The sequence below is a fragment of the Electrona antarctica genome (genome assembly GCF_951216825.1).
Source record: "Electrona antarctica genome assembly, chromosome: 20".
NCBI lineage: Eukaryota > Metazoa > Chordata > Actinopteri > Myctophiformes > Myctophidae > Electrona > Electrona antarctica.
In genome coordinates, this window is record NC_136801.1 from 33,911,458 (window position 1) to 33,935,223 (window position 23,766).

Here is a 23,766-nt window from a genome sequence, read left to right on the forward strand (position 1 = left end):
TTCGACTGCCCCCCTCCCCCTCATACAACACAAATGTTGTGTCAAACCATGTGACTCCCATTGGAAATGCATTGGGGCAAGATGTGTCACACCCTTTGTATACAACAAGCATACATCAATCTGTTGCGAAGGTGTGAGTCAGGCCTGAGGCTGTGAGCTTGTAGATCGGCTATTTTCAAATGGCCGAAATGTACAGGGTTGAAGTGGTTTTCTGTTCAAAATTAAATCCAAAGTAAATATAGTAACTAAAGTTTTCAAATAATTGTGCTGGAGTAAAGGTACAACTTTTGGCTCTGAGATGTATAGTGGAGTAGAAGTAAAAGTATTGGAAATTGGAAATACCCAAGTAAAGTACAAATACCTCGAAATTGTACTTATATGTACAGTACTTGAGTAAATGTATAGCCTTCTTAGTTACTTGAATATCATTAGTTCAAGTAACGAGTGAGAGAAACAAAAGTGCATTTACAGATTGAACGTTTTGTCTCTGATTTTTCTTTTCTTTTGTTTTTTGGTGTATATTTTAGACAGAAAGTGTCCAGAGACTCCAGGCAGCGCCCGGAGGAAGAGAGCCGTGGTAAACATAGCGCAAGCAAGGACTTCACTGTGTAAGACAACTCAAACCACACCAAACAACATGTGGAACGCCCTACCAAGTACCTTAACAGCCATTAAGACATGCCAATCCCTTGACTCCTTCAAAACCGCCCTCAAAGGGCACCTACGGATGGCTGCAATTCGAAACTGGCCCCCGTAAAGTCTGAGTCCCCCACCCACCCCCTTTACCCACCCCTTTTCTCCCCTCACTAGTGTGTATGTTTTTACCACCTTTTATGATGATTTCCTGTTTTTGTATTGAGTTGTGCTTTGGTTTGAAATGTACCTATATTCTGCATAGTGTTACTAAATACTTCAATCAATCAATCAATCAATCAATCAAATAAGGTTTCGCCCACACTAGCCTCGGTAGGTACCCACTACCCAGGCTTTTATTTTTGTTCAAACATGAAAGCCTATATGGGGAACGAGACACACCTCCGGTTCTAGGAGTTAGAGTGAACTACAGTGCAGACTGGGGGCGTCACTCCAAATTTGGTGACGTCCGCTGTTTTCTACCGGGGAGGGGAGGGGCTGGCGGGCGGGTCCGATCCTGAACCAATAGGATCCAACGCCGCGATCCCGGCGGCACCCACCCCCTCTATATGCAGAAATTATGCTACTGTAGCTGCAGAACAAAGACAACACCCAGTCACAGTTATCCACACCCCGACTCACCCTTGCAACAAATAGTGTCAACCATGTAATGAGTGCAAGGCAAAGAAACCGTGCAAAGAAACAGTGGCTTATACAACAGGTCGTTTCGAGGAACCAGTCTGATTGGTTGAAACAGCCTTCTATAGCCATGCCTTAAACGAGCGTAAAGGAACACCTAATCAGATCATAGAAATCAGCTGCTCTGTTCTCCCAGAGTGCAGCGGACTGGGTTGCTAGGCTAAGTGAGTTTCGTTTTCACCCTTGGTTGTAGTGGCTACATCTGTCATTAAATAAATGTTTTTGTTTTTTTAGCGATTAGCTTAGATTTAAGGGTAACTGTTGAATAATTGCAATATTACACGAGAGAGTGTTCTTTACGGTCATTAATGCACTTCTACGCTGCTTTTCGAGTTCCTGCAGCATCGCAGGCGACAGTGCATTCATGGTGGTAAAGAACACCCTCTTGTGTTATTTCACTTAAATCAGCTACCTCACCCCTGTGTCTTGTCCCTCCCAGTGGGTGGATACACAGATCCTTTGGAGCGCAGGTGTTGCACGGACGGCATGAGAGACATCCCGCTGTCGTACACCTGCCAGCGGCGCACCGAGTACATCCAAGACAGCCCAGAATGCAAGGCGGCCTTCCTGCACTGCTGTGTAGAGCTGACGCTGATGCGCGCCGACCAAAAAGATCAACTCCTGCACCTAGCCCGCAGTAAGGCTTTCTGTTCAAACTGCTAACTGCTATGGCCCACCGGTGGTTCCCGGCCCAAAGGTTGAGAATTGCTGTCCTAAGGATTGTGTTTGAGAAACACACGGGATCTAAGGATGAAATATGTAGTACATTCAAATTGAAATAAACCTTGTTGTATTTCTACAAAGGGCCTAAAGAGGATTGTATCAAATTTAACATATTAGCACCATCTCTTTGGACTTTGTTTTGGACAATATTTTGCAGATGAGGTAGAATTATAATATGTGCTCTTCTTTCTCTCTCTTTAACCAAATCCCCCAATATTCGGGCTCTCCCCAGGTTGGCAGAGGGAGTATAGCGCCCAGGATTACAGTTTAGGCAAAATTGGCACCGGGTGAAAAATGTGTTACAAAAAATGTGTGGATTTTAGCAGGAATGTTTTAGTACCATGCAGTGTATCTGGTAAAATACTTTGTGAATATGGCATCAAGTAAAATGTGACATGACATGAGTCATGACCCATATGATTATATCATTGTCTCTTTGACAATTTAGGCCAGGATTTTGGAAGCTATGACAGCAGTCAGATACAGATTACTTCTCGTACCGACTTCAAAGAGAGCTGGCTCTGGAATGTGATTGACTTGCCTGCTGAGTGCCCGAGCAATGTTGCCTGGTAAGATCATGGCTGATCAAAGCACACATTATTACATATATTGTTTTAATTAGAATAGTCTAAATAGCCGTTCTTCAGCTTGTAGATCACTACTAACCTCCAGTGGCGTGCACAGACATTTAGAGGGGCAGGTGCTCAAGTGAAAAAAGGGCACCTTGTGCAGCGCGTGGAACCGGCCGGTTGCCTTAATAGTGTGAGATTTATAGATTTTGGGGCATAAATAATATATTAGAAGCTTTTTTTTTTATTATCAATGTCACCATGGTCCACATACTGTACACTGTACAGTATGTTTTTTTGTTTTTTCAAAAGGGCACATTGCTGTCGAGAGGGCAAGGGCAGGTGGTGCTCTAGCACCCCCTAGTGTCTATCTGTGCACGCCACTGCTAACCTCGCGTCACCAGGCTTTCCACCTCGGAGGAAAGTCTGCTCTGTGTTACTAAATCGCTGCATGGTCCGGTCGGGAGCGGATGGTAACACTGATTTGTAGTCATCAGGCACGCCACAACCGGAATAAGAAGTACCCAAAATAATTCCCAGTGATCATAACTTTATAGGGCCTACCCAATAAAATAGAATTTCCCCGTGGGACAACAAAGGCATACAGACGCAAAATAGTCACTCACATTTATATTTAGGTTGTATTTTTTTTAAATCTCTGAAACTACGCCGCATCAAGGATTTTATTAGCAATACCACATTGTAGAAATGATCTGTTACATGTAAACGTTCTGTATTCAAAATTGTACTTATTTTGTATATACATAATACAAAATAAGTACTCATTGTGAAAATAGCAAATCTACAAGCTCACTACACATGCTGTGAGATTGTGTTAGCTTTGAATGGAACTCTTAATTGGTTAATGCACGTTTTCTAATAATAATGTACAGTAAATCTACAAAGTAACTTGTAACTAAAGTTTTCAAATGAGTGTAAAAAAATAAGTTGAAAAAATGATCTACCCCAAACATGTACTTATAAGTACGGTACTTGAGTAAATGCACTTTCCAGTTTCCACCACTGCAGATAGCGTATTCTTTTTACGTTTCAGTGACACTACAACTTACATAGACATTCCACGGAAAGCACGCCGCGTGCCAGATTCCATCACCACCTGGCAAATCAGTGGTGTCAGTCTGTCACCAGATCACGGTAAGGACCCCTCTCTCTCTCTCTCTCTCTCTCTCACTCACTCACTCACTCACTCACTCACTCACTCACTCACTCACTCACTCACTCACTCACTCACTCACTCACTCACTCACACACACACACACGCACACGCACACGCACACACACGCACGCACCACTGCTCAGTCGGCTATTTCATTGTTGATTCTGTCTGTCTTCTGTTGTTCTTTCATTCATTTTTCATCCGCACATCATGTCTATGTGTCCGGGGCAGGGGCACTGCCCTCTGTAAGGATATTGTATTACTCTCATGTGTAACACGCACGCATGCACGCACGCACGCACGCACACGCACACGCACACGCACACACACACACACACACGGTCCTCCAGAGTAAATGAAAGCATAGAATTGTTGAAGGCACCCCAGTCAGAGACAGACTCCCCTCTATTATTTTATTCATCCTCTCACCCCCCGCCCCCCCCACACACACACACACACACACACACACACAGACACTCTTCACCTCTGCATGTGAATTTTGCATGGAGCCACTCACTCTGTTCACCTGATCTTATTTCTGTACATCAGAAATGGCCCCTAGTGCACACGTGCACGCACGCATGCACGCACACACGCACGCGCCACAAATTAGGGCAGTGTACCTGAAGCATATTTCACCCATATTTCATCATAATACATATCTCATTACATGTATTTGGCTGCCGACCCCCATCTGAAAATACAGTATGTTATTCCAGGAACCCCTCAGAAGCAAAGATTTGAGTTAAAAACGTTCGCTCTGAAAGAATATACATTCAAAGATTTGTGCCGCATTTTCACGATTTTTCAAAAATAGCAGACCTACAACCTCTTAGCGCGTCTCTCTCTCTCTCTCTCTCTCTCTCTCTCTGCAGGCATCTGCGTGGGCGCACAGCTGGAGGTCGTTGTTAAGAAGCTGTTCTTCGTTGACCTCAGGCTGCCCTACTCGGCTGTCCGTGGGGAGCAAATCGAAATCAGGGCAATCCTTCACAACCTCAAAGATGAGGTCTTGTCGGTAAAGTGGAGCGCCTCCTATACTTGTGTCACGTCACCTGACACTGAGTCGTTGTAGTTCATATACATATACATTACTGCAGTGCTTCCATGTCAAGGACCCCCTAAATGAAAATGACACGCATTAGCCTGCGGACCCCCCATTTGAAAATATATGCCAGGGACCCCCATAAGAGAAGATTTGTACGGCTCTAGCAGTGATTTTCAACCATTTCCATTTCAAGGGAGGGCCCCCGGTTTGACCGGAATTAGACTACGGTCCCCCATTTAACGGCATTTCTATCTCTGGGACCCTAATGTATATTGTAAAATAAAAGTTAATTTAACTCTGAGAGTGTACAAATGGAACCATAATGGACCCTAACAGGTCCATTATGGTTCCATTGGTACGCTCTCTGAGTTACAGACCCATAAGGGTCCATTTGGTTCCATTTGTACACTCTGAGTTACAGACCCATAAGGGTCCATTTGGTTCCATTTGTACACTCTGAGTTACAGACCCATAAGGGTCCATTTGGTTCCATTGGTACGCTCTCTCAGTTACAGACCCATAAGGGTCCATTTGGTTCCATTTGTACACTCTGAGTTACAGACCCATAAGGGTCCATTTGGTTCCATTTGTACACTCGGAGTTACAGACCCATAAGGGTCCATTTGGTTCCATTGGTACGCTCTCTGAGTTACAGACCCATAAGGGTCCATTTGATTCCATTTGTACACTCTGAGTTACAGACCCATAAGGGTCCATTTGGTTCCATTGGTACGCTCTCTGAGTTACAGACCCATAAGGGTCCATTTGGTTCCATTGGTACGCTCTCTGAGTTACAGACCCATAAGGGTCCATTTGGTTCCAAACTATCATTTAGCTGGGGACCCCCTGAAAACCGCTTTGGGGACCACTGCATTAAGTATCGTCTAACAGGGTAAAACAGACGGTTGCAATATGGTAACATATAGTTCCCTTGAATGTTTCAGTGTAGTTGCACCTCTAAACAGTGGTGGAAGAAGAAGGAAGACATGTAGAAATACTTTGTTACTAAGTACAAAGTCTGATGTAAAAATAAATACTTGAGTAAAAGTATTGGCATCGAGCCAGCACAAGTAGGCCTACTAAAAGTAAAATACTAATTTCACATTTAAATTGTATACAAATCTTTTGAAAGTAGCACATTAAGTAGTGGTTCATGTATGTTTTGTAATTATAATCTAAATCTGCACAGTGACTATAGTAACTGTAGATTTAAGTGTTTTGGAGAAAACAGAAATATGTTCCCTGTGGTGTAGTAGAAGTAAAACTATAAAACTTCTCTCTCTCTCTCTCTCTCTCTCTCTCTCTCTCTCTCTCTCTCTCTCTCTCTCTCTCTCTCTCTCTCTCCCCCCTCGTGCCACTGCCCAGGTGATTTTGGAACTGTACGACACACATAAGGATGTGTGTAGCGTGGCTTCCAAGCGGACAAAGCATAGGATGTGGCTGGACGTGGGAGCCAAGAGCACCAGGTCGCAGTCTTTCATCATTATCCCCATGAAGGAAGGCGTGTACGACATCGAGGTCAAAGCCATTGTCCCGTCCTTGTTAAGTGGGGATGGAATCATCAGGAAATTACTGGTGGAGGTAAGAGACACAAATTCAAATTCATATAGGACACACTCCAGTCACTGGCTCACACTAAAGGTTCCAAATGTAAACACAGAGTCGGGGAAAACAGCCTTTTGTTTTATAGTAGGGGGTAATACCGTCTGGAACGTCACGCGGCGGATAAAAGCATGACATTTGGTACACATGTCCCTTGGGTCATCCTAAAACATCCCAGAAGGGGTGCCCAAAAAAATCTTAAACAGGAAGTGAGTTATTGACAAAATTCAAAATGGCCACCCAGTTGACACAAAAGACAACAAAATAATCTCCAAAAACCATAATATTTGGTACACATGTCCCTTGGGTCATCCTAAGACATCCTAGAAGGGGTGCCCAAAAAAATCTTAAACAGGAAGTGAGTTATTGACAAAATTCAAAATGGCCACCTAAACTGTTGACAGTTGACTCAAAAGACACAAAGAATCTCCAAAAACCATAATATTTGATACACATGTCCCTTGGGTCATCCTAAGACATCCTAGAAGGGGTGCCCAAAAAAATCTTAAACAGGAAGTGAGTTATTGACAAAATTGAAAATGGCCGCTTAAACTGTTGACAGTTGACTCAAAAGACAACAAAATAATCTCCAAAAACCATAATATTTGGTACACATGTCCCTTGGGTCATCCTAAGACATCCTAGAAGGGGTGCCCCAAAAAAATCTTAAACAGGAAGTGAGTTATTGACAAAATTCAAAATGGCCACCTAAACTGTTGACAGTTGACTCAAAAGACACCAAAGAATCTCCAAAAAGCATAACATTTGGCACACATGTCCCTTGGGTCATTCTAATACATCCTAGAAGGGGTACCAAAAATAATCTGAAACAGGAAGTGAGTTATTGACTAAATTGAAAATGGCCACTTACAATGTTGTCGATTTACTCAAAAGACAACTAAAGAATCTCATAAAAGCATGAAATTTGGCACACATGTCCATTGGGTTATCCTAGAACATCCTAGAAGGGGTGCCCAAAATAATCTGAAACAGGAAGTGAGTTATTTACTAAATTGAAAATGGCCACCTAAAGCATGTGATACAAAAGAAAACTGATGGTTAATCCTTTAACTAAAGTGCTTAGACAGGAATCAAACAGTTTTGTAGTGCTTGAAATATGCACCTGTGTTCTGTATGGCAAGACAACTGACATTGAAAATGTTAATGATCTAAGGAAGGACCTGTTTGCTCAAAAATGTCTCTCAATGGAAAACATTCCTCCCACACAAGCTGCACTGCTACTACATTCAGATTGATCAGTTTACCAATCTGGTTTTTGGTCCAGATCAAAGCCTGAAATATGGACGGATTAAAGTTGCTGATTTGTGGACACTTTTATTCACACTCTTGCCAGAGGCTGCCTCTTTGTTCGAGAAAGAAGGGTGCCAGGATGCTGGGTTACCTTGCACAGCATTATGTCAATGTGCTGGTAGTTGCGAAATGGCACATAGTTGCTAGAAGAAAATAAATAAGAAGATAGAGTCCAACATAAACAACAAGATGGGTGCAAAATAACTAAGATGCAGAGAGTAAAATAACAATATGCAGAGTAAGATAAGATGCTGAGTAAAATAAATAAGGATATGCAGAGTTAGATGAATAAAGATTCAAAGAGTAAAGTAAAGAAAAGGAAATAAATATGCTGATGTAGTGTAAATTTAAACATAATATGCCAGGTTATACATTCTGCAGTTGTCAACAGTTTAAACATCCATTTAAAATGTCTTCACCTTAGAAATAATAGGTAATTTTTGGTGGCCATTTTGGATTTTTCCTTTCCTTTTAAAAAAAGCCTTTAATGGGCACCCCTTCTGAGATGATGAGATACACCCTAAAGAGTGCATGTACAAGATTTGTTGCTTGTATGGAGAGAGTAAAATAACAATATTCAGAGTAAGATAAAGATGCTGAGTAAAATAGATAAAGATATGCAGTTGGATGAATAAAGAAGATTCAAAGAGAAAAGTAAATACATATGATGATGTAGTGTAAATGTACCAGGTTATGCAGACTGCAGTTGTCAAGTTTAAACAGCCATTTAGAATGTATTGAACATGGCCCCTTCCTAAAAGGTTTAATAAACAAATGCAAACAAACAATCCCTTTTAGGAACGAGCTTTTATGACGCCTCTGCTTTAGGTGGTTATTTTGAATTTAGCAAAAAACTCACTTCCTGTTTAAAAGAAATGTGGGCACCCCTTGTAGGATGACCCAATGGACATTTGTACCAGATTCCATGCTTTTATGAGATTCTTTAGGTGTCTTTTTCATCTGTCTAGGTGTCTTTTTCATCTGTCAACAGTGTAGGGTAATAACTCAGTTGCTGTTTCAGATTATTTTGGGCACCCCTTCTAGGATGTCTTAAAATAATCCAAGGGACATGTGTGCCACATTGTATGCTTTTTCGAGATTCTTTAGTTGTCTTTTGAGACAATCGACAACACTGTAGGCGGCCATTTTCAATTTAGTCAATAACTCACTTTCTGTTTCGGATTCCTTTGGGCACCCCTTCTAGGATGTTTTAGGATGACCCAAGGGACATATGTGCTGAATTGTATGCTTCTATGAGATTCTATAGGCTTTTTGAGTCAATCACCAATAACACTTTAGGCGGCCATTTTCAATTTTGTCAATAATTCACTTCCTGTTCAAGATTGTTTTTGGCACCCCTTCTAGGATGTCTTAAGGTGACCCAAGGGACATGTGTGCAAAATGTTATGCTTTTTGGAGATTATTTTGGTGTCTTTTGAGTCAACTGTCAACAGTTTAGGTGGCCATTTTCTTTTTTTTACATAACTCACTTCCTGTTAAAGATCTTTTTGGGCACCCCTTCTAGGATGATTTAGGATGACCCAAGGGACATCTGTACCAAATGTCATGCTTGTATCGAGTGTATCGATTGTCATGCTTCTATCGATTGTATTGTGTAACGATTTGGTCATTTTTTGACGATAGGAGTTGTGCCCCAATAGAGGGCTTGATCTCTGGTCATATGAAGGTTTTTACAATATATTATCTATTGGTAATCATTCATATGGTCTTTTAAAAGTTTTTAAAAACAATTATATATTTTTGGCATTGACAATATATCACTCAGAAAGGGATTAATGTGGAAGGTCATCTCATTCCGAGTGTTTTTTAAGTACATTTTTGTCATTTAAAGTTGTTTAAAACATATTTAAGACATTTGTCAGGAGTTATTTTTGCCAAATCTTTTAATATTAGTCTAATAACTATAAATGTAAAGGTTATACTTGGCACAATCAGTCAAAATTTCAGAATTATATCACCTTTAGGTATAATAGGTCATTTCTGGCGGCCATTTTGGCGGTATCACCCCCTACTATTAGTGCCCCAGCCACGTGGAATGACCTGTCCTACAGCTTAAATTAAAGATCTGTTCTCCCATGCGCTTCATTTTAAATCTTTGATTGCAGACTGTGTGGGTAGGTTTGCAGTGTCTGCATCTGTTTTTGTGTGTCTGAGTGTCTGAGACCAAATTTTGTCTGCAACTGCTTTTAAATGTATTACATCTGAGTGTGACTAGTCTTTGTTTGATGATCTCTGACTGGGACCAGAAGGAAAACCACTAGCATAAACACAACAGTTTTTACAAAATCTCATTGCTTATACATCTTTCTTTGAGATTTACATTAGATTTTAAAATCCAATCTTTTCTCCCCCGATTTCCGATCTTTTGAAAATCATGTGATCGGAGCCGATTTCCGATCACCCGATCCGATCGGGACAACCCTGATTTAAATATGATTAAAATTGCCCTGTGCTGTGTGTTTGTTTTTCAGTGAAGTATTTATATTGTATTGTATCATGTTTTCTAGCCTATAGGAATACTGACCCCATTCTCAATGAAGGTGGAACTGGATCCTGCCAAAAGTGAGTTGAGCTTTGAGTTCATAATTTAATGATTGCCGGGTGGAAATCAACATCACAGATGACTTTAACCAGGGACGTGCACACATAGACATCAAAGGGGGCTTCAGCCTCTGCCCTTTTACCCGTCTGTAAAAGAACTGCCCTCTCCAGACCACGAATGCAGCATTTACTACGGTGAAAGAAATGCAAATGCCACTCCTTTCCATGCCATATACTGTATACCGGAGGGCAGCATTCAGGAGAATTGATTTTTTCCCGAAGTCTCCTGAACTTGAACACAGTATTTTGCGTTGAACATTTTGTTTAGTAATCCATGTCATACACCTCATCTCCACTAGCTAAAGAGTGCTTGAGTTGCGCCCCGAAAATAGCTGATCTACAAGCTCTCATCGTGTCGCTCGCTATTTTTGTCCAAAACCCATGTTTCTATGTCAGTCGTTCTCAAACATATTCATGTCAAGGACCCCCAAAAATACATGTAATTGTCCATTCTGAAAATATATTGTTCCAGAGACCCCTCCAGAAGCAAAGATTTGAGCTAAAAACATTCACTCTGAATGCGTGGTGGGTGCGTGGGTGCGTGCGTGCGTGCGTGCGTGCGTGCGTGCGTGCGTGCGTGCGTGCGTGCGTGCGTGTGTGCATGCGCATGTGTGCATGGGCATATCTTTTGTCCGGCGTACTAACAGCCGCAGTCACGGGTGAGTCTTAACCAGCCACGTATGTGTCTTAACCGGCAGCAACGCATGTCGGGAGGGAGTCACGCGGGTGAGTCTCTTGACGGGCCACGCATGTGTCTTAACCGGCCACGCATGTGTCTTTACCGGCCACGCATGTGTCTTAACCAGCCACGCATGTGTCTTAACTGGCCACGCATGTGTCTTAACCGGCCACGCATGTCGGGAGCAACTTGTGAGTCGGACTGTTGCATGTAGGATGCAAGTACTGTACCTTTTTTCACTGACCGTAAGCATGGTCAGGTCACATGAAGTCTGAAATATACGATGGAGCCAAGTCGGAGATCCACATAGCTTCATAATTTAACGAATAAAACGTTACTTTATGGCAGAGTATGTTGATACAGTAGAACTAACACAACCGGAGTGTTTGTATTTGTACTACTCTACAGTAGAATATTTGATGCTCGCACGGGGCATCCGGGTTCAAAATCCCCGATAGGACGAACGATATGGATCGCAGCTTTACCGTGGTTAGCAGATAAAAGCACTGCCTCATTTGTCTTGCAGCCAGCAAGGCCATGCATCGACATGGCAGCCAATATAACGTTTAAATAAAATGTTGGTAAATGGTTTGCTCACGTGTGTCGTTGTCTACCCCACAGCGGGCGGCACACAGCAGGAGTTCATCAACAACACCATCCCGGACTCGGAGCGCGCCGTTCCTGGCGGGAAAACCAAGACGTTTATTGAAGTCACAGGTGACGCATTCCACAGTACATATTTCTATATACCTGTGCAGAGCCTGTAGAACGGTGGTTCCCCAAAGCTTTTCAGTCCTTGACCCAAACGCTGTCTGTCTGTCTGTCTGTCTGTCTGTCTGTCTGTCTGTCTGTCTGTCTGTCTGTCTGTCTGTCTGTCTGTCTGTCTGTCTGTCTGTCTGTCTGTCTGTCTGTCTGTCTGTCTGTCTGTCTGTGTGTGTGTGTGTGTGTGTGTTTGTAGGGGGAAATCAGATGAGTTCAATGATGGAGAATGCGCTCAGTGGAACGGCTATGAAGAACTTCATCCGGATGCCAAATGGCTGTGGAGAGCAGAACATTGGCCACATGACGTTCCCGCTCATCACGGCCGTATACTTGGACAAAGCTCGAAAGTGGCAAGATGTGGGTTTTAGCCGACGCAACGACGCCATCGAGTTCATCAGAAAAGGTATAGGAATACAGAGTCAGACAGATTAACCCATTTCGGGCGGGAACCCATTTTGGTGTTTTAAGCATTATGTTATACTTTAGCTATTGAAAAATAGCAGATGCTATTTTTGATAAATCATGAAAATGTCGTGCAAATCGTTGAATTTATATTCTTTCACAGTGAACGTTTTTAACTCAAATCTTTGCTTCTGGAGGGGGTCCCTGGAACTACATATTTTCAGATTGGAGTCCGCCACCAAATACAGATAATTCTGGGGGTCCTTGACATGAAATTGTTGAGCACCACTGACACAGAAACATTATTTTTAGAAAACTTTCAGGATTTAGAAGACATTTTGTAGAATCGTCCTCAGGTCAAAATGGGTTAAAAGTACATGTTGATTTGGGGGTCCTTGACATGAAATAGATGGTGAACCACTGGGTTAGACACACAGCTCCGTTATGTATACCTCTCCAGATGTTATGTATACCTCTCCAGATGTTATGTATACCTCTCCAGATGAACCAGTATGAACCAGTATGAACCAGTATGAACATAACTCCGTTATGTATACCTCTCCAGATGTTATGTATACCTCTCCAGATGAACCAGTATGAACTCTAGCATCCCTATATCCCTTGAAAGTTCACACCAAGAAAGAAGCAGTGGAACAAACATTTATTTGCATTTTTTTTACTTAATTTAGGCAAAAATAACAACAATCAATTTTTGTTTTTGATAACATACCCACCAGTTATTAAATAAGCCTCTACCAAATGGTACCACTTTGTGGTAAATGTGCAAGCTAAACTAAAGTAATCCAAAAATACTATTTGCTATGAATAAATACAACTTCTGCTAATTAATTGTTGTTATTATGATATATAGAATGTGTTTTCATCATAATATATGCTCTAGAAGTATGATTTTATTCCAGTCAAAAAAATGCTGAATTGTCATTTACTGGTAAAAGGCAGTGATGCCAAGATAATATATTGACAATTTATAATGGAAAACTAAACAAAATAAACATCCACTGTTGCTAATACCTAGATCTTTCTTTCTGTCTACACAGATGGAGACTAAATCATTTTACAGTGCAAGAAACTGAACATGCACTACTTGTACCATGAAGTGACAAACACCCCTTTTGATAGAGCATGTTTTCTGAAAATTATTTAACCATTATTTTAATTATTTGTATTGTTACATAATCATGTTCAGTAACATCTCTGAGATGATAATATGCCAAAGAAATCATCTCACCTTTGAAACTGTGGCAAAGTTCTTCAGTTCTTTTTCAGCATTGTTTTCAATGAGATATAGTATAGGGCAGTATTATGCGTGTCTTAAGTACCAGGTATTATTACCTAATTTAAGACCTGGAGACGTGATCAATGCCATTTGGCTATTCTGAGTGGCCAAACAGCATTGACCACGCCTCCAGGTCTTAAGTTAAGTCATAAGACCTGGTACTTAAGACACGCATAATACTGCCCTATAGTGACTTAAAATGTGCTCTACCAATTGGTCGATTAAACTGTTAAAGGGCTATTCTGGGCGTGTCATAAAAATACGCGTTGTGAGCTTGTTCATAAGTCTATTTGCGGAGAGATTTGGTGCAATGGGGAAAAAAGGAGGGGACCAAGTATACTGTAATACTTTTTATTAGCACATGCATTCCATATATTCCATAGGGCTGGACCACACTTATGACGGTTGATTTCGGAACTAATTTCCCGATATCTGCAAAGGGAAAAGGACAGCTAAATATAATGGGACAAGCTCGGTGGCACTCAACTGTATGTTACAATGTTACTTCAAAATGTGCGTTATCGTTCATTCATAGCATTGGGTGGAAACCTCATATGTCCAAAAACAGGATTCAATATTTCAATATTATGCAAAAATAGCATAGATATACAAGCTCAAAACGCAAAAGGTTTCTGCCCGACAGCAACGATATGCTAGTATTCTCTTTATCTTAGCAACATGTCGTCGGATAAAGCGGGCACTTTGATCCAGACATTATAAGGAAAAGGAGAATCTGGGGGTGTGTCTGTGGGTGTGTCTAACAGAGGTACCTCTGGGGACCCATAGAGACCATTTTGAGATTGAGGAAGAAAGATATGGGACCCCACTGTAATGAAGCCAAAACAGATTAGAGAACGACTGCTCTATGACCACCACCAGAATATAGAGCTGTTTACCACTTATTTTAACCAAAGAAAATCTGAACGTTGTTGTGTTTGTGGTGTGATGTCCAGGCTACGAAAATGAGCTGGCTTACCGTTGGAAGACTGGTTGTTTTGCCATCTGGGCTGAACATCAATGGGACGGGCAATGCACCACCTGGTGAGCTCACCCCCCTTAACTATATATATACTGTATATTTATTTGGCAATTCATTTTTTGATTGATTGATTGAAATATTTATTAACAGTTTGCAGAATTACAGTACATTTCAAGCACAAACTCAATACAAAGACTGTTAACTGTGAGTGGACGACCCAATGAAGCATTACACTTGTTTACAAGAGGGTCCACCATGTTCAATTCATCATCAAAACATTTAGAGACGTACAAATAGACACTTCTATATAGTCAAAGAACAGAACAGGAATTCATCATAGAGGTAAATTTGTTTTGTTTTGTTTTTGTTGCCTATGATAACCTAGCTCTGGTCCAGGGCGGTAGCGGGTTCTCACTAACCACTAATGCCCTGCGAGGAAAGGGCTTTCCTGGCCGCAGCGCTTTTTGGGCATGAACTAAAACAAAATATTTTATTTAGACAGATCTGGTCAACATAAATTACCCATTGAGTCAGATCTGTAGATAACATATTTTGTTTTATGTTATGCCCAAAAAGTGGTGAAATTTAGCACTTGTGCTAACACACTGTAAGCAATGCATCTACAAATTGTACAATTGTGCAATGTGATTGTGATGTCCATATCCATATCCATATCAAGTATATTTTACAGAGAAGCTGGGGTGCCGAGAGGCTTCCCAGCCAACACAACACAACACAAAACAGGCTTTGTTTCGGTAGTTTTGTTTATTTCTGCTAAAGTTGGACACAAACACACACGGCAGTGTATTATTATATTTTTTTATCCGTGAGCAGCAGAAGGCTTTCCTGGCAGGGCGTTAGTGAGAACTCGCTAACGCACTGGACCAGGGCTAATGATAACCCTGCTCTCCTCTCACTCTCCCCAGGCTGACGGCCTATGTAGTCAAGGTGTTTGCCATGGCCAGGGACCTGGTGGCTGTGAGGGACGATGTGCTCTGTGACGCCGTCAAGTGGCTCATTCTCAACACGCAGCAGCCTGACGGCATCTTCAAAGAGGTCGGAGATCTCTACACCCCAGTCATGACTGTAAGTATACTACTCTGTCTACACCCCAGTCATGACTGTAAGTATACTACTCTGTCTACACCCCAGTCATGACTGTAAGTATACTATTCTACACCCCAGTCATTACTGTAAGTATACTACTCTGTCTACACCCCAGTCATGACTGTAAGTATACTATTCTACACCCCAGTCATGACTGTAAGTATACTACTCTGTCTACACCCCAGTCATGACTGTAAGTATACTATTCTACACCCCAGTCATGACTGTAAGTATACTACTCTGTCTACACCCCAGTCATGACTGTAAGTATACTACTCTGTCTACGCCCCAGTCATGACTGTAAGTATACTACTCTGTCTACACCCCAGTCATGACTGTAAGTATACTACTCTGTCTACGCCCCAGTCATGACTGTAAGTATACTATACTACTCTGTCTACACCCCAGTCATGACTGTAAGTATACTACTCTGTCTACGCCCCAGTCATGACTGTAAGTATACTACTCTGTCTACACCCCAGTCATGACTGTAAGTATACTATACTACTCTGTCTACACCCCAGTCATGACTGTAAGTATACTACTCTGTCTACACCCCAGTCATGACTGTAAGTATACTACTCTGTCTACGCCCCAGTCATGACTGTAAGTATACTACTCTGTCTACACCCCAGTCATGACTGTAAGTATACTACTCTGTCTACACCCCAGTCATGACTGTAAGTATACTACTCTGTCTACGCCCCAGTCATGACTGTAAGTATACTATACTCTGTCTACACCCCAGGCATGACTGTAAGTATACTACTCTGTCTACACCCCAGTCATGACTGTAAGTATACTATTCTACACCCCAGTCATGACTGTAAGTATACTACTCTGTCTACACCCCAGTCATGACTGTAAGTATACTACTCTGTCTACGCCCCAGTCATGACTGTAAGTATACTACTCTGTCTACACCCCAGTCATGACTGTAAGTATACTACTCTGTCTACACCCCAGTCATGACTGTAAGTATACTACTCTGTCTACACCCCAGTCATGACTGTAAGTATACTACTCTGTCTACACCCCAGTCATGACTGTAAGTATACACTACTCTGTCTACGCCCCAGTCATGACTGTAAGTATACTACTCTGTCTACACCCCAGTCATGACTGTAAGTATACTACTCTGTCTACACCCCAGTCATGACTGTAAGTATACTATTCTACACCCCAGTCATGTCTGTAAGTATAGGCTACACCTCAGTCATGTCTGTATGTCATGTCTGTAACCGGGGGGTCATGTACAGCATGTAGCCTATAGATATTTCTTATTCTGTGTTCTCTCTGGCATGTTTCTTTACTGCTTGCTTTCTGGAAAAAGATAGTGATATGGTGCAAAAAAATAAATAATAATAATCTCACCCACTTTGTTTTTACACCTGTAAACCTACAGCATGATGTAACAATAACGTTGATTCAATTGATTCTTGTATGTCAAATGTGCAAATGTAGGGGGGCTTGCAAGGCCCGGACAAGGATGTCTCTATGACTGCTTTCGTGCTCATCGCCATGCAAGAGTCACGTGCAGCGTGCTCCAACCTCATTAGTGTGAGTATAACAAACATCACACACGCACGCAACTCACCTAAAAGTGTGCCGCCTTGTTCGCTGCCATGAATATGGATGCGATGCCGGGTTCCAAGTGGTTACATTCGTAGAATACTACAGGTCGTTTCGAGGTTGAAACAGCCTTCTATCCGTGCTTCAAACCAGCATGATGGAATGCCTAATCAAAACAAAGAATATCTTAATTACGTCACCAGTAACATCAGTATATATACCTCCGAACATGCACGTGCACGTATGAGCACGGCCGCAGTACTTGCGCGCTCTGCTTGCGCAAGTAATAACTGGGTGGGGCATTCATTTCCAACTTGCATCGTTCCAAGTAGGCCAGTGCCCCACGGGCACCGCTGTAGTTGCTTAAATGCACTCTTTCTATACCGTGTCGTCCAGAGCATGCCAGGGAGTATCAACAGAGCCGTGGCGTACCTGGAGAGAAAACTGCCCGGCCTCAACAACCCATACGCTGTAGCCATTACGTCATACGCCCTCGCCAACGCAGGCAAACTGAACAAGGACATTCTCTTCAGGAAGTCAGCACCAGGTGAATTCCAGTAACAATCACTCCTACAGCATATGCCTGTGTACATGTACTTCTTCAGGAAATAAATGAGAATTATTGGGGAATTCACTAATACAGGCACAGGAGCTTTAAAAGACATCTTTCCCCGAGTCTGTCTGAGACAGGGCCATAAAGGACATGCCTCACCATTATTTAACCGCCTAGCTTAATGATGCAATGTCGGTAATTGAACCAATATCAAAATAGCCTTTAACCCATTTAGGCCTGACCTCAACATTTAAAAAAAATCTTCTAAATCCTCCAGTTTTCTGAAATAAATATTTTCTAAAATAGCAGACCTACAAGCTCGTAGCGCGCCACTCGGTGGCGCGCTATGATCTTGTAGATCTGCTATTTTTCAATAGCTAAATTATAACACGTTTGTACCAGCATCAACTAAGATGTTGAATGAGGCTCTGAATGTATTTTTGTTTGTCATTGATGTTTTATTTGTGGCTGTAGCTGGGGTGAAAGCCCAAGACAAATTTCCCTTGTGGACAATAAAGTTTACCTTGACCTTGACCTTGACACCAAAAGGGGTTCCCGCTCAAAATGGGTTAAAAAGCCTTTTGTGATGATGAAAGGCTGCAGATTCAATCTGTGTTTTCTGTGTGGATCACTTATAAAAGGGGTCAACATGTCACCACATATTCATGTGGCTAAAGGCTGTGCATCGGCAATAGTCATTCTTGTTGTGTAATTAACCAATTAACCACACATAGTTACTGTTGTTGGCTACTTATCTTAGTGTTCAAGGTGTGTGTGTGTGTGTGTGTGTGTGTGTGTGTGTGTGTGTGTGTGTGTGTGTGTGTGTGTGTGTGTGTGTGTGTGTGTGTGTGTGTGTGTGTGTGTGTGTCAGGGCGTGACCACTGGCCTGTTGCAGGCGGTGATGAGTTCACCCGTGAGGCTACAGGCTACGCTCTGCTGGCACTGGTCAAGGTCGAGGTGAGTTGCAGACCCAGAGTCCATTTGGTTCCTAATTATCATTAAGCTGGGGACCCCCTGGAACTCCCTCAAGGACCCCTGGGGGTCCCCGGACCCCACTTTGGGAACCTCTGCTCTAATGTTCTGGCTGGCTCAGACATATTAGAAAATGTTGGAATATTTTTGAAACATTTTAAGAACATAAATCTTGTATGGGGGAGTACCTTGCAAAAACGTATTTACATCATGGCGGTCTGCGGCCAAATGCATATTAATTTGGGGGTCCTTGACATGACAAAGTTTGAAAATCTTTATGGCATCTTTTTGTGTAACGAAATTGGGAAAGTGGTAACTCCAATCTAAAGTGTATTCACCTTGCTCTTTCTCTTTGAATGAACGAAGGCTTTTGAGGAGGCAAAGCCTGTCGTCAAATGGTTGAACTTGCAGAGGCTGGTGGCCCAAGGCTACGGTTCCACCCAGGTAACCTGCACTGGATCGGACACACATGCACAAACACTGGACTGGACACACTGGACTGGACTGGACACACATGCACAAACACTGGACTGGACACACTGGACTGGACTGGACACAAACTGCACAAACACATTCTAGCATGGGTCTTGGACAGGGGGTCTGGAGAGTCACTACTACTCTTTGTTTGTGTTATAGGATTCTTTTTTCTTTGATGGGCACTATAGCCCTCACTTTTGAATACAAAAGTGAGGGCATACAAGTGAGGACGCAAATTGTGATTGGCCCGAATTACATTTGTGATGATTTGATTGGTTGAGCACTGAATGTGATGTATGATGATAAGAGCACCCCTCACTTCACACGGGTGTGATTTTTCTTCTACATCAACCATTTGAACCCTCGCATCCCTAGCAGGGGGGTGGGGGGGACATTTACCCAAAATATCCAATAACTACAAGGACACAAAGCGTTGCATGCCACGACACATTGTGAGTTTGTAGATTATTTTCACTATTAAAAAAAACAACATTTATTTAAAAATTATTCTTCTTCTTCTTCTTCTTCTTCTTCTTCTTCTTCTTCTTCTTCTTCTTCTTCTTCTTCTTCTTCTTCTTCTTCTTCTTCTTCTTCTTCTTCTTCTTCTTCTTAATTTTTTATTTAAAAAGAATGTTCTAAATTTCAGTCCACATTTGCCTGCCTCCAGGTGACCATGATCGTGTACCAGGCACTGGCAGAGTACTGGGGCAACATACAAGAAGAGCCTTTTGATATGCAAGTGCAGATCAAAGTGGCGGGCAGGAAGAACGACGACAGGTGGCCCATCAACAGAGCCAATTCCTACACAACCAGATCCTCCAAAGTGAGCGCATGCACGCACGCACGCACGCACGCACGCACGCACGCACGCACGCACGCACGCACGCACGCACGCACACACACACACACACACACATTACCTAATGAAATCAGAAATATGTTTTCTACTCGCTCAGCTGTGTGTGTGTGTGTGTGTGTGTGTGTGTGTGTGTGTGTGTGTGTGTGTGTGTGTGTGTGTGTGTGTGTGTGTGCGCGTGTGTGTGCATGTGCGGCCGTGCGTGCGGCTGTGCGCATGTGTGTTTTTAACAGGCGGAGGGTATAAAGGCTGTGAATGTCATCGCCACTGGATCTGGAGAAGCAACTCTCACTGTAAGCAATGCATCAGGGTGTGTGTGCGTTAAGGGGACCAGATCCAATGCATCAGGGTGTGTGTGCGTTAAGGGGACCAGATCCAATGCATCAGGGTGTGTGTGTGTTAAGGGGACCAGATCCAATGCATCAGGGTGTGTGTGCGTTAAGGGGACCAGATCCAATGCATCAGGGTGTGTGTGCGTTAAGGGGACCAGATCCAATGCATCAGGGTGTGTGTGCGTTAAGGGGACCAGATCCAATGCATCAGGGTGTGTGTGCGTTAGGCGGACCAGATCCAATGCATTAGGGGCGGCGGTGGCTCAGGGGTAGAGTGGCTGGATGGTAACCGCAAGGTTGCCTGTTCGAACCCGGGCTCCCCCAGAGTTAGTGTCGAAGTGTCCTTGAGCAAGACACTGAACCCGTGTGAATGGGTGAATTGATGCACAATCTATGTAAAGCGCCTTGGATAAAGGCGCTATATAAATGCACCATTTACCATTTTATCAGGGTGTTTGTGCGTTAGGGGGACCACCGGACCAGATCCAATGCATCAGGGTGTGTGTGCGTTAGCGTGACCAGATCCAATGCATCAGGGTGCGTGCGTGCGTGCGTGCGTGCGTGCGTGCGTGCGTGCGTGCGTTCCTTAGTGTTGATTCAAATGCACTCTGTTTGGCTTACAGGTGGTGTCACTCTTTTATGCTCTACCGAAGACGAAGTCTGATGAATGCTTGAAGTACAACCTCTCCGTGAATTTCAAACTAGGTGAACTGTCTGTCTGTCTGTCTGTCTGTCTGTCTGTCTGTCTGTCTGTCTGTCTGTCTGTCTGGTTCTCAACTTAAATCAAATACCACCAAGTGGAAAACATGGCACACCAAAATGATTGAGATTTACATTTGTTTTAAATGATGTACTTACTGTAAGTAAAAGTAGCTAGCAATACTCAGACTCCTACTACAAGTAAAAGGAAGTACACAGACTATCATCACCTGAAGGCAGTGGTGGAAGTATCTTTTTTCTTTTTTTACTTATAGGTAAAAGTATCAATAACACATTATAAAAGATACTCTCTTTCAAGTAAAATGCCTGTAACCTACTCAAAATGTTTATTAAAAGTTTTTGAATCTTTAAAAAGATACTGTAGCAGCAGATCTAAAAGCTCACAATGTGATGTGTTGTGAGCTTGCACGGCTATATACATGTTTGTAAGTTTTGTAATGTAATGAAATGTAATATTGTACTGAAATAGTACAATATTCTTCCTCTTGATATGTAGCAGAGTAGAAGTATAAAGTATAGAAAGAATTGACATACTGACTTTTTTTATTTACATATTGCAGCATTTAACCCCCATTTCATCTAGTATGGTTATAAAAGGGTTATATTCATGTATAAAATGTATCTGAAAGAAATAAACACAGTTCTAAATCTTCTAAAGAGTTATGCAAACAACCGTATACAAAGTACATGCAAACATAAAGTAAATTAAATAGCACCAAATTACAGTACAGTTCTGAGTACAGTAGTGCGTCATGGGACCCCCAGAAAGGTCCACGGATGGGTCCATTATCAATAATCTGCGCTTTGGGATGCAAAATGCGCCCTATTAGCATCACTGCTGACTGTATAGTACAGTATAGAGTGTCGCAGTCCCGCCCCCTACCATGGACCAGGAAATGAATCCCAATGCATTTTTCCCATAGACATTTCTTAAAGTATTTATTTAAAGACGGTTACGCCGCGGACAAAGCCAACTCGAGTCGTGACAACTCATGACAACACAAACAATATTTTGGACCAAACAAATAATTACAAAGAAGAAAAACAACAAAAAAAGTGTTGTAACCTGCCGTTTTTTTCTTCTTTCGGATTATTTGTTCGGCCCAAAAAAGTGTGTTTGTTGTCATGATTTGTCACGACTCGAGTTGGCTTTGTCCGCCGCGTAAACGTCTTTAAATAAATACTTTCTGAAAGGAAAATGAACGGAGAATCATTTCCTGGTCCATGGTAGGGGGCGGGACTGCGACGCTCTATACTGTACTTGCGTAAGCACTTTGGGTATTTAGAAAAGCGCTATATAAATTTTAGCTATTGTTATTATTATTATTATTATTGGGTAAATGTACAGTGAGCACTGCTTTTCACCCACACAATGTTGACCTTGTTTGACTGTTTCAGCACATTCTTCTAACAGTTTGTCTCTGTTTTTTCTCTGTTTAGAAGAGAAAAAGGAAGTGGGTGGCGATATCTACTTGCTGGAGATTGAGATCATGTAAGTGCAGTGTGTGAAGGCCTTGTTTTTGTCTTGATGGTCTATGGCAGGGATACTCAAATATAGCTTAAAGACCCAGTGAAATGAAACACTTTTAGACCACATCCGTGGTCATCATATGGGCATACCTAACAATGGATGCCAAAGAAATGGGAACATTTTCATGTTTGTATATTTTTATATAAAAAGTCCATAAAAATCCTCACAGGTATAAGGACGATACGGAAGATGCAAAGATGACAATTTTAGATGTCGGCTTACCAACCGGCTTCACTCCAGTCAGCAGCGACCTGGATAAGGTCAGTGACTACAACTACAGTGAACGTTTTTCTGTCAACAGTCTTGGAGTACACTCGAGTATTCAAAAGTAGACAATATTACAAAAGCACGTGTTCTTTTTTAATATCAATGCATTGTTTCTGCATTAAAATGTAGACATTTCGGGGCGCCCGCTGGCCTTGTGGTCCAGCGCATGCCACATAACAGTATAGGCTCTGGCCTGACAGTGCGTCGCGTGTTCGAGTCCCGCTCATGACGACCTTTGCTGCGTGTCTCTCCCCTTCACTCTCTCCCTCTTTCCTGTCAATCTTCACTTGTATCTATCAATATAGGCAGAAAAGACACAAATAAATCTATAAAAAAAAAGAAATAAATATATAATAAACAAATAAACATTTCCCCCCAAAAAGGCAATGATTTTTCAGATTTGTCTTGTCCAAAAAATCTACAAGCTCAAGACAAGATCCCATTACCAGAAAAGTGTGTGCGTGCGTGCGTCTGTTTGCCACCAAACTCAACCTTTCCCTCTGGTTTCCCTCCACCCATGCACCTCATTGCTTGCATCACACCACAGGCTTGTTACAGAAACTATGTCACACATTCTGAATGTCTGTTATGCCTATAAAGGGCATTACATAGCACGTCACGACAGAATAGTTGATCTCATAACAAAGAACATATCTAATAGTCCGGCAGCTGGGGTTATGGGGTGGGAAATTTGGTATATAGTCTTTTTTATTGGCCTAAACTATTGTCTATATACATACATTCATGAATCCACTTGCTGACCGGCTGTCACTATTGGGCAATTTTTTTATAGGGGTTTCTTGTGACCCTACCATTAACATTCTCAGGGGCGAAACTACCTGGCAGTGCAATATATTTTGTGTAGGCCCCCTAAAATAT

General features: G+C 42.2%; 1 protein-coding gene across 1 annotated transcript in view; it reads left to right on the forward strand.

Annotated features, from left to right (window-relative positions):
* The window catches only part of LOC306913283 (complement C3-like), a gene marked incomplete at its 5' end in the record, with an annotated part of 68,001 nt that overhangs the window by 33,914 nt on the left and 10,321 nt on the right, over positions 1 to 23,766 (forward strand). The window contains 19 exons of the mRNA XM_079489874.1: positions 1,772 to 1,969; positions 2,504 to 2,624; positions 3,679 to 3,779; positions 4,677 to 4,816; positions 6,212 to 6,427; positions 10,288 to 10,342; positions 11,682 to 11,777; positions 12,019 to 12,225; positions 14,475 to 14,562; positions 15,427 to 15,586; positions 17,072 to 17,167; positions 17,576 to 17,726; positions 18,604 to 18,689; positions 19,071 to 19,148; positions 19,849 to 20,004; positions 20,271 to 20,330; positions 20,993 to 21,074; positions 22,530 to 22,581; positions 22,790 to 22,880. Of these exons, the coding sequence (XP_079346000.1) occupies positions 1,772 to 1,969; positions 2,504 to 2,624; positions 3,679 to 3,779; positions 4,677 to 4,816; positions 6,212 to 6,427; positions 10,288 to 10,342; positions 11,682 to 11,777; positions 12,019 to 12,225; positions 14,475 to 14,562; positions 15,427 to 15,586; positions 17,072 to 17,167; positions 17,576 to 17,726; positions 18,604 to 18,689; positions 19,071 to 19,148; positions 19,849 to 20,004; positions 20,271 to 20,330; positions 20,993 to 21,074; positions 22,530 to 22,581; positions 22,790 to 22,880 (2,234 nt within the window). The remainder of the gene's footprint in view (positions 1 to 1,771; positions 1,970 to 2,503; positions 2,625 to 3,678; positions 3,780 to 4,676; positions 4,817 to 6,211; positions 6,428 to 10,287; positions 10,343 to 11,681; positions 11,778 to 12,018; positions 12,226 to 14,474; positions 14,563 to 15,426; positions 15,587 to 17,071; positions 17,168 to 17,575; positions 17,727 to 18,603; positions 18,690 to 19,070; positions 19,149 to 19,848; positions 20,005 to 20,270; positions 20,331 to 20,992; positions 21,075 to 22,529; positions 22,582 to 22,789; positions 22,881 to 23,766) is intronic.